The 12,465-nt window shown below is 32.3% G+C and overlaps 1 protein-coding gene across 1 annotated transcript in view; it reads left to right on the top strand.

Moving 5' to 3' along the window:
- LOC124535075 (C3 and PZP-like alpha-2-macroglobulin domain-containing protein 8) overlaps nt 1-12,465 on the top strand; it is a 240,584-nt gene that overhangs the window by 154,248 nt on the left and 73,871 nt on the right. The window contains exons 6-7 of the mRNA XM_047111123.1: nt 3,356-3,579; nt 9,503-9,658. Of these exons, the coding sequence (XP_046967079.1) occupies nt 3,356-3,579; nt 9,503-9,658 (380 nt within the window). The remainder of the gene's footprint in view (nt 1-3,355; nt 3,580-9,502; nt 9,659-12,465) is intronic.

The following is a 12,465-nucleotide window of genomic DNA, read 5'->3' as shown; positions in this document are numbered from 1 at the left end:
AAAGAGTACAGTGCCGTGCAGTAAAAGGATAAGTTACACGTATATATTTACATAATTATGAAATTGTTTACTTTATCATATGAGGTAGAATAAAAACCGATTAAAACCGAGCTGAGATGACCCAGTGGTTAGAACGCGTGCATCTTAATCGATTGTTTCGGCTTCAAACCCAGGCAAGCACCACTCTATATATGTGCTTAATATGTGTTTATAATTCACCTCGTGCTCGACGGTAAAGGAAAACATCGTGAGGAAACCTGCATGTGTCTAATTTCATCGAAATTCTGCCAAATATGCATTCCACCAACCTACATTGGAACATCGTGGTGGAATATGTTCCAAAGCCTCTCTTTAATGGAAGAGGAAGCCTTAGCCCAGCTGTGGGTTCTGTACCGGCTGTTACTTTACTTTACTTTATAATAAAATGTAAGCTTCCTCTATATAGTTTTACTATTCGGTAGACATTAGATAAAGTCGATAATATATCACCTGGTTACATGACTATCTTAATTAATACTAAATATCAATATATCAGGTAAACTGCAGGTATTAGGTCTGAATGATATTATCATGGAAAGCTGAAATTAACGTGAATAAAATCGCAAGGTGCAGCCAGACATACGTAAAAGGAAATAGGCAATACATCTGTACTCATATTATAAAAAGGTTAAATATGCTCGTTTGTTGGGGGTAATCTCTGAATCCAAATCCAAAAATGTTTACTGATAGAAAGATACATTATTCCTGAGTTCTATAAGTAATTAATTGTGTTTATATCATATAATTTTCTTCATGAAAAACTACATCCGTGCGAAGCCGGGCAGAATGTAAGTCACAAAATAAAATCAGTTTTGCTAATCAAAATCAAAGTTCCGGTAGCTAAGTCATTTCCTTTTGTTTTAATACATTAATAATGAGAATACGCCGCGTCTCGCTGTCACCGGGGCTTGAGTTTTGATTAATTACATTCGTCAACCCTTGGAAGTCATGTGTCATATCCTGAAGCAAAAACATCGTGAGTAAGGCTCGACGCTTCGTGTTATTGGGTCGAGTGTTAGAAAAATGTCCACAAGTTTGTGAAAAAAATCTTTTGAAACGTCTTGACTATTAGAGGGAAAAGTTCAACTATTTTCTTAAGAATTTTTATGTCTTAACTAATTAGTGTAATACAAAATTATTAACACAAAGTTTTAATGTACTGTGGTTTTTTTTAGATAAAGTAAAGTCAAAAGTAAAGTAACAGCCTATACATTTCCCACTGCTGAGATAAGGCCTCCTCTTCCATTAAGGAGAGGGTTTGGAACATATTCCACCACGCTGTTCCAATGCGGGTTGGTGGAATGCACATGTGGCAGAATTTCGATGAAATTAGACACATGCAGGTTTCCTCACGATGTTTTCCTTCACCGCCGAGCACGAGATGAATTATAAACACAAATTAAGCACATATATATAGTGGTGCTTGCCTGGGTTTGAACCCGCAATCATCGGTTAAGATGCACGCGTTCTAACCGCTGGGTCATCTCAGCTCTTGGGCCATCTCAGCTCTAGCTTTTTAGATATTTTTCTGTTAAGAGATATATTACGGTATCTCGCTCAATCGATTTACAGTACGGCATTTGAACCAACTTATGATATGCCATTTTGACTCATGTGTACTATTAATTTTATAATTATTACAGTCAATGCCATGCGGCATCACATTGTTATATTTACGCCCGTTTTCCACGCCAAGTTTCAAGATTCTTCGTACAGATACCTCTATTCTTACTCTTACAGAATTTTCATTCAGATAATATTCAGGATTCTTGTTTGATTGATTGAGAAGCCTCCTGAATTTTTCCCTTTTCCTGTTTTTTTTTCTAGTTTTACCTGTAGGACCAATCTGAGTTAACAGTTTATGCTAAAAAGGATAGTCATTTAATTAATATAAAGGTAATTTAAGTATTCATTAATTATATTTTTCTTACAAATTCCACAACATTATATGACGATTTCTTGATGCAATATGTCTTTAATTTTAGTCATTCACATAATTTTTTTAAGTATAATCAAATCAAGAACACTTTAAAAAAACGATAGTATTTTAATATTAAAGTTCATAACTTTTTCATTTGATAAGTGATAGATTTTGGGAAATCCAATCGAATACTTACTGATATTGTAGCTTATGAACTAAATATAATAATTTCTCTACATTTTATGCAAAGTTTGCGGAAGGAAAACTTTCCTCGGTTTATAATTTTGAGTATTACCAACCAAAGCGATCGAAATTACTTTTATCTTGGACGTTATCGATACTCTCCTTGGATATATTCTCAGCGTGTTTCATCCCAAAACTATAAGAGCTATAACCTTGGAATCCGACAGACGATTTTATTTCACGAAATTCGTGTATCGAGGATAGCAGAGATGTCAAACGGAAAAGTATTCTTTCATAAATATTAATAAGATATTTAATCAAATAAATCCATAAAAAATGAGTAACATTTGACCTCCAGTGAAGGAATTATTTATAAGTAAAATCATATAAAAATACGTTGGATTACGTAAGAGGAAAAAATAAATTACTATTTCTTGATGATTTTTTTTTCAATATAGGAATTGCTTGTGGCAAAATATTTTAAGAACACTCTAATGCAAATATTTTTATTGTGCTTCTGAGAATGAACGAAACACCTCTTGACTTATTCCGTGTATTCAAAGAAGTTTATTATATAAAAGGAAATTCCGGTACTCGTGTACAAACCTTCGTTTCGTAAAGATCCTCAGATTTCAAATCGTTTGCTAACAATGGACTTCAGTCATACTTATTGTATATTTCCTCTTGTACATATATGTATGTGTATATCAGTTTTCAGTGTTCCATCCTCACGATTGATGGGTTCAAATATAACTATTATTATATATAACGATATATTCATTAAATATAATACAATAGTATAATTATGATAGTGATAGGTGCATTTTTGCTTTATGAAATTGAATAGGCTACTTACTCCATATTCATTAAAGCTTTTTATTAATTATTCTGAAGTAAACTTCAGAATAATTAATGATTTTTCGTTACAATATTTCCGAATTATTATGAAATTCAGTACTAAACAACAATCATTTGTTTTTACTGTTAAAGTTTAAAGTGTGAGTTTCGTTTAATTTTAATTATTATGGACGGTATCTTCTCAGATTGGCTTACTCACCAAACAAATACCATTTATTTTTAAGTTATACAGTGCCACTTTCTGCAAACGTGATTAAGCATCATATATTATTTAATAAGATAGGTTTAATAAGCCTTACTTAGTAATAAAAATATATGTAATTTGTGTAACTTGTAATTACTTTTTGTCATCAGGTGTACGAAAACTTAGCGCAATTCTAGCAGCGGGGGGGCGTTCTGGAACATGGAGGATCGAGGCTCACTGCGGTGGAGGCTCAGCGCGCGTGGATCTCACTGTAGGTTCTGGACTGGGCAGTGCAACTCCAGCTACACCGGCCGCGGAACAGCACTACGTGGAACTGAAGTTCGCTGACAGCATGCGCCGGAGATACAAGCCTGGATTACCATTTGTTGGTAGAGTAAGTAATGTTATATGCCATCTTTAATAACGATTTGTATCTGTCCTGAATATTTTATACAATTAGAAAAAGGTCACAAGTCTGTAAAGAAATCAATTCAGGCACGACATTCACCAACATTTTATTATTTCAATATTTTTTTATTGTATAAAAATTGTGGTATGTCGTTACCACAGCCCGTAGCCACCAACCTTGGGAAGTAAGATCAAACGTCCCTTGTTTCTGTAGTTACTACACTGGCGCACTGACTCATCAAACGAGAACACAACGATACCGAGTACTGCTGTTTGGCGGTAGAATACCTGATGAGTGGGTGGTACCTACCCAGACGGGATGCACAAAACCCTATCAAGTCTGTTACTATGCCCAGAATATTAAATCTTCAACTAATCACCACATAGTATAAAAAAGTCGCTTTTTCTGTCCCTATATCCGTATATAAGCTTCTAAATATAAATCTTTACAACTACGCAACGGATTTTGATGCGGTTTTTTTCATAGATAGAGTGATTCGAGAGGAAGGTTTTTGTATATAATGCAAGGACAATATAGTAAAGATACATTGATAATATTAGAAGTTTGTAATGTGATGTCGTAAATAAAAAAATACTGTAGTATATTTAGTATCAGTATTGCCAGTATTACCCCGTGCCGGGGTGGGTCTCTAGTTTATCTATATTTGTCTGAGCTATAGATAATATCTTGACAGAAAATTCATTTACTATTTGACCTTGACCAATTAAAAAGTCTAAATATTTTATGACATTTTGAGACAACTAAGTAATCCCTTCATGTTATGTTTTCCACGCGAAGTAAGAAGTTAACGACAGCTCGCATTATCTTAAATTTAATGATTACCTTAACAGCTGAAGTTTACCGTTCGAGCTAATGGCCTAAAACAAGAAGCGAAATCATAAACGTGTAACTAAAACAATTTATATTTGTCAGTTTTCATGTTATATAAGTGGAGAAGTTTGAACATTCAGTTTCCGTAGTTTAATTTTAAGTGACGTCATTTCTGTTCGTAATTCAATTATGAATTAATCGCATTTTGAGAAATTACGGATTAGTTTTAAATAAATTTTTACATGAGCCGAAATGGCTTAGTTCTTAGAACATGTCCATCATAACCGATAATTGTGGGTTCAAATCTAGACGAGCACTGAATTTTCATGTGCTTATTTTGTGTTTATAATTCATCTTGTGCTCTGTCACATGTGAATTCACCGACCCGCATTTGAGCAGCGTGATGAAATATCCCCAAACCGTCTCCTCAAACGGAGAGAAATCCTTAGCCCACCAATGAGAAATTTACGGGCAGTTGTTTGTTGTTGTTTTTACATAATATAATGTTATAACCGTAAATATAACACGCATTGTTATGTATTTGCACGCGTTCAGCTAAGCGTAAGTTCAATCATTTTTTTACGTAGAACATCTATTGGCGTGCATTGGGGGTGAGATTAACTCTGCCTTAGAGGCAAATGGCATGACGCTCTTTTATGCTGTCATGCTTCCTTTCCGCTGCCGCCCTCTACTGCCTTCTGTAAGCGAAGCGAGCATAATTAATATACTTCTTATAAAGAAATTATAAGAAAAATAATATTGACTATATATTTATTTCTTTATGAAAATATTTTCTTATGTAATTTACTTATTTGTTTCGATTAGACTGAAATATTAAAAGATTTAAATCATTTGTTAGAAAACATTGATAAATAAGGAATCAGTCAATTCAAATTTTTATTAATGACTAAAAATCGTGGATGCATTATTATGCTAACATCAATGTGAGATATACGAATATATTTATTAATTTGTGTAACTATTACGTTGCAAATGAGTAACTACTGAGTTTAACGAAGTTTTAATTCTTCTCGGTAGAATCTACTTTTCAGTTATAGCCTTCTGGTGGTGGTTTACATTTAATTTAACTGACATGGCAAACCCAGATGTCCAGTTGTTTTAATGCTTGCAAAAAATAAGCTGTACATCTTTATTTGCCCGGATGTTAGCAAAATTTGTCATATTATAACAAATTATTTAACAACATATCAACAATCTATGTATAGGAAAAGTTTGGCTACACAAAAAATTGTCATTAAATACTCGTACAACTATGCTCTTAAATAAATATTAAGGTTGTTGAATCTATCTCTTAAGGAGCAGAAAAATAAATAAGTAAGGGTTCCCTTTTAGTATTCTTGAAAGATAAAACACATTTCAACCCAAATACTCTGTTAAATTAAACGTTTAATTGATTGTTAATTGAAGTTCAGTCTTTAATTCTGTTCATCAAATTTAATCTAATTTATTTGCTTAGAGATCCTTGTTGATTTTTACATTATTAAGTCTGGGCTAGACTGAGCGACTAAAAGCTTCCGATAAAATAATTGGCTTCGCAATATTTGTTTAGTTAGGATTTGTTGACTTTGCCATCGTTCGTATTACAAGTTAAACCACGTTTGAATGTTTGCACATTTGCCCAATTTCTTTTTGAGGATTTTTTTTTTGGTAAAGATCGGACGGGCAAATGTTCAACTTAATGGTAAGTAGATACCATCACAGTCATTGGTTGTACAAGAAATATAAACCATACCTTACATCGCCAATACGCCACCAACCTTGGTAACAAAGATAGCCAATAAGTATATAATATATATTAAATTTTATGTTTGTTTATTGTATTATTGGGATGCAGTCACGTGTAGTTTTTTATTGTAAAAAAAATTATATTATAGTTTTTAGCTCCTCTTTCTATTCCTGCACTGTTAACAGTTTTCGTTATAAGCTTCTATTAGCAAAGGTTGTCTATGAGAGATATAAATGATAAGGCCGCCTTTGCCATCCATTTATATACATTTTTTGCATTTCTTCTGTGTACTAGTGTAATTTTGTGTGTAATTTTCTATTTTAATTCAGTACTGTCATGTACTCAACGATTAAAAATAGATTTAATTAATTTAATTATCATGATAATCCGTACAAAATTTTCGGGTCAATCAATAGAATTTGTTTAAATATTATCTGCAAGAGTATAGATAATTAATTGATATGTGTTTTGATCGAATTCAAACTTCACTTATAGTAGTGAAATTAAATGAAAGCTTACAATAAAATTGCATCCATTATGCTAAAGCTGGCTGATAACAGTTTAACATTGGGATTTAAAGAATAAAAAAAATAAAGAGATTCGAATTTCGAAATAAGAATTTCGTAAATATTTATCCAAGCAATTGTTATAATGGGTTGTACGTGGAAAATATAGTAAAAATACATAACGTCCTTTTACACCCATATTTCTTCTCTATGACCCAAAATGAGCGCAGTTTTCTCTCTTGCGGCATATGGGATACCTTATACGGCTGACAAAGTGCTCATAAGAATTACACTTTAACGTTACAAATAACGTAAAGAAATATATTGTATGAATATAACGTATATTCAAATAACGAACGACAATGTATAAGAAATATTGTAATGTTCTGATGAGAAACTGTCTTTTGGTCTTTTACGTTATGTAACATTGATCGAATTAACTAACTTTGTTTAAATCGATGAAAATAATTTATAAAATAAAATAAATAATTTATCAAACACGCTGTATACATTTCACATTTCATGCAAATAATAATATCACATTCAGAAAGGGCAATTGTTATAATCAAACAGGAAAACAATTTACGGCTTCGTATACAAAATATAATATTACACTAACCCAGACATTTGTATAATAAACTCATTTTAAGAAACCTCCTTTATTTATTCAGATTATTTTTACACAAAGAAAAAAAAAAGCATAAAATAACGATTCCCCTACACATAGATTTGTATTCTTGTGTCCCTTTCGTTCGTGTCTTGGCAACGTTACAATATAATAAATTACGAAGGCTGTCTAACGAAGAGGCCCTACATCATGATACTATTTGTTTCATCACTCTGTTTTGAATTAGTATAACTATCGGGATGTTTTTGTGTTCCCATGATTGATTGCCTCATTACTGTGAGTAATCCTCCTCTTGTACTGGCTAATAATTCTCTTCTATTTGCTTGTGATATTCTGATATTAACGCTGTGTTCTTTGTTATGTATTTGGAAATATTTTAGGATAAATGCTTGAGTAAAACTAGCAGCCTGTTTTTCGTTATCGTGATAATCTAAAAACGTTATACCTAATGGCGGAAGACTGCTGACGCTGTTTATTATATAGTTTTAAACGCTATAAATAAATATTAAAGGTTTCGTCAGGTTTTGGATCGAAGCCAGGTCGGGTCGACTAAATGACTTAATTAAGCCTAAGTCGGAGACGCAATATCGTTCACGTTTCAGTAATAGCGACGGATTATTTGATAAAATTGAAACGTTCGTCTTGCTGGTAATTTCATAAATATCTATAAATCCGTGGCCTTGAATTTTTAATTTACATATTTTAGTTACAATTTCTATGATATACCTTTATACTTCAATTGTTAGTATAGATATAGGAGGGACAACGAACGATCTGTGGAATAATAATGATATTTATAATTATTATAACAAAATCCGAGGAATGAGGAACATATTATGAGGAAGGCCTTGAGCATTGATGTGGATAGATATAGAGGTAGAGGACCAAGGAAACGATGGATGGATCGTGTGAAAGATGATATGGTTAGAAAGAATTTTACTTGTGAGATGACGTCTGACAGAGAAGTATAGAAGGAGAAGACATGCTGCGCCAACCCTAAATAAAATTGGGATAAGGGCAGGAGGATGGTGATGATGAAAATCCATGAAGAGTATATTATGATTGTAACAGTCTAATTAATTACACAATCTGATACTTTAATACATAATTAGTGTTTTTGTGTGGAGTCTGGGTATTCATATAAAAAAAAACAAATAAGTTTACGCAGAACATTTATAACCAAAGACCAAATACCACCGTATTCCATAAAAGCCTTTAAAATGTTCCAATCAAATGCAGACAGTTTTTCACTAACAAGTACCTTCCTAACTTATATACGTTCTATGTTAGAAAGTATAGTCATAATCAAAACTCGTAAACAAAATGGTCAAGTCGACACGTCTTAATATCAAAAGGATTATACTTGAATATTCACCTCTGAATTGTTTAAGACCAGAATTTATCAGATTGAAGTGACTTGCGTTATCTTCCTGCTCCCAGGAACCAAACTTTAACACACGATTAGTTGAGATAATTTGACGAAAATTAACTTCAGTCGCTTACAACAGCTAATACCGCCTTGGAACTTGTAGATTTAATCGGTAACCACTGATGACTTAGGTATTATTTTCGTCATATAATAAAACAAATATTTGTATATGTGTATAATTGTTTGTCGATATTTTTTATAGTAACAGTTAGTCTGATATATTACAGTCTTAAATATAAATCACAAAACAAAGAAAAATGAAAAAAATGTAATCATATGTCATGTATGTAATAAATCCTGTCTGGGAGTCACATGTAATAATTTTACACTTTTTATCTTCTTGGTGGTATGGCTTTGCGCAAGCCCGTCTGGGTAGATACCACCTAATCATCTGTTAATCCGCCAAATAAAAGTACTCAGTATTGTTGTGTTCAGGTTTGAAGGGTGAGTGAGTCAGTGTAACTACAGGCACAAGGAACATAACATGTTAGTTTCCAAGATTGGTGGCGCATTGCAATTTAAGGAATAGTTAATATTTCTTACAGTGTCATTGTCTGTGGGTGATGGTGACCACTTACCATCAGGTGGCCCATATTCTCGTCCGCCAACCTATAACATAAAAAAAATCATCTGTATATTTTTTTATCGAACAATATGCCTCTTTACTAATGTAATTTTTACTAATTGTTTTAATTTATGGAGATATAGTTCGGAAAATATAAGGATCGGCATTGTAATGCAAGTTATAACGTGTTGTTCACCCACAGGTTGAAGCAATGAGTACTGAGAAGAAGGTTAGAGTGCGAGTGAAGCTGTATGACGATAAAACAGACATCTACAGTCAAGACATCGACATGTCCACTGGTGAAGGGGGTTTTATCGTGCCAACTGTAATGGCGGACGCTCCATATGTAAACTTACAAGTATGTTGATAATCTAAGAATTGTATTTTATTTATAACTAGCTGTGCTTATTACTTCATGCGCGTTTGAATTTTACAAAAAAAGTATTAAGTTTCTATAAAATCAGCTATATGCTAGTGAAAGTCTCATTAAAATCGGTAGAGCCGGTCCAAAGTGTCATAACATACAGGTATTGAAAAAAAAATGTTATTTTGGTATATACATATACCGTTTATACATACATATGCATTTATAGTGGGGCGCCCATGGGTTTTGACCTCGAAAAATGGTTACAGTGAATGATTTTTTTTCGTTGAGGTGGCATTTTCCTTTTTATAATATAACTCACAAAGTTTACCAAAAAATATTTTGTGCTTTTTAATTTTTTAATAATTAATTGAAAAAATATAAAAAATAATAATTTAACTTCAGATATAATTTTTTATGTATACGTATTATAGTAAAAAGTGGTTAATTTAATATTACAAACAGATACTCAATTTTTTTTTTATATAGTTTAGATATTGAAGAACGACAAATTAATTACCCGGTAACCATCGATGATCGGTAGCCGAGATAAGTGATCTCTTCTTTACACAATTCAAGTATTAATACCTTAAATATTTATTTTACATTGTTGTTTGACATCACTATGATATACAAACATATTTTATGTATGCCACCGTAGAAATTTAAGTGCCGTTGGATGATAATCTGACTCTCGAGATCGTGAATCGTAATATACTGCTTACAATTTAACGCATTATAATCTATCGAAGTAAATTTCATTTAGATTAGAAAAATTTAAACCTAACCAAAACCTTGACGACCTCCGTGGTCGAGTGGTGTGTACACCGGTTTTCATGGGTACGCCACTCCGAGATCCCGGGTTCGATTCACGGTCGAGTCAATGTAAAATATTATTAGTTTTCTTTGTTGTCTTAGGTCTGGGTGTTTGTGGTACCGTCGTTACTTCTGATTTTCCATTATACAAGTGCTTTAGCTACTTACATTGGGATCAGAGTAATGTATGTGATGTTATCTCATATTTATTTATTAAAACCGAAATATTATGAAGTATTAAAAAGGTGTGTGTTTCATTGTCAGTTGCGTAAACGCCTTTCTATAGACAATTTATAATTACACGAGATACATATTTATGTAACGGTATTTATAATTTCACAGTGATATATCTACTGTATTCCAACCATAGAGGTAAAAAGCCAAATAAACAACATTTGACATTATATTGGTTGAGAGCTTGATTAATCTTTTCTAACATCGACGAATATTTTATCGGTATATTGGACGTAGAAGTACGATAGTGTTATAAAAAAAAAGTTACATTCATCATTAACTCTTGTGAACTACACAATATAGTTGTTATTAGAAAATCGCATGAAATACGTAAATATAAGGCATGTTTATCTTTATTCCTATTTCCATTGGAATAGGCTGTTCTGACGTCATCATGACGATAGGATATAATCTAAAACTCAAGAAGGATAGGTTTTTACTTTGAGACCAAATGATAACTACCTAAAAGACAAAACATACACCACCAAGAGTCTAAATAAAACAATATAAGCTGTACTGAGAAGAAGTATAATAAAAAACTTGACTTGGAAAAACATAGAAAACAAAATACACCTATCCCAGCGGTTACGTAACAGAGCTAACTCTAAATCAACAAAAGATTTCGCAACCAAGTTTGTATTCCGGACCTCTTTTCATCTAAACCCAAAAAGTAATCAAAGCAATAAAATAAATTCCAGACTCCAAATTCGGTGTAATTTTAAAGTTTGGAATCGAATTTCGTCTATCGGCCGCAACGTGTCACCGACAACTGTTTAATTCGGATCAGAGTTATCCCGATCACTCCACGTCCGAAATGGTCGTTCGCGCCTCCGACCTAATTTAGTTTAATCGCCTCATTAATGGGGCTTGGTGGGACTTGTGAAACTTCTATACCCCCAGGATAGTAATCATAGTACCGGCACGGAATACAAATGACGATATTTTCGGCCTTTACGTTAATCCCAGCTCAAGCTGGGAAACTGGGATCGTTAGTGCAATGTTAATTTAGATCATACTTTGCGGTATATTGACATTTCGATTACGTAGTTTGTTTTTCATCAAATTTGTTTTCATGTTCTGTATATTTTATTTAAACATTGCAAGTAAATTCTAATTCTAACTCCCTCAAAAGTTGTACAGATTACTGATTCTGATAAAAAAAAAACTAATACAAATAAACAAAAGTATTAAAAAACTTTGAAGTTTTTAATTGGTTTACTGTAATCTACTGCTTTATTAGTATTATTTAAAAATGTACAGACATACATGCAGATAGGTTCTTAAATAAATTGGGCTGTGTCATTCATATCGATCAAGATAAATATTTTTAAAGTATAAACATACGTAGTACATACAAAGAAGCTCTCAATATAATTAATTTACTTAAGTCGGCTCTCGGCACTTCTGAATTTACCAGAATAAATTAAAAAGCTAACATATCGTAATCTTCGTGATGTAGGTTTTAATCTGAATCACCAAAGAACTCGAAATAATTTACCTTCTTCCATTAATAAAATTAAATAACATTAGTCAATTGATTTTATTAAAAAAAAACCACTTTCTTACCTGTATTAAATTTCTTATTATTGACTATAGTATATTTTAGTAATTGTATCAACTACTCGAATAAGGAAATTATTTTAATTGAAAGAAAAAGGTCTATATAATTGCTCCATATACCTAATCTACTCACCCATGCATCCTCTCAACAAACATATGTATTTGATATGATGAGCAAATGTGAGCGATGT

This window comes from Vanessa cardui, chromosome 14, assembly GCF_905220365.1.
Source record: "Vanessa cardui chromosome 14, ilVanCard2.1, whole genome shotgun sequence".
In the NCBI taxonomy this organism is placed as follows: Eukaryota; Metazoa; Arthropoda; class Insecta; order Lepidoptera; family Nymphalidae; genus Vanessa; species Vanessa cardui.
The sequence above is the reverse complement of the archived record's forward strand: the minus strand, read 5'-3'. Positions and strand labels throughout refer to the sequence as shown.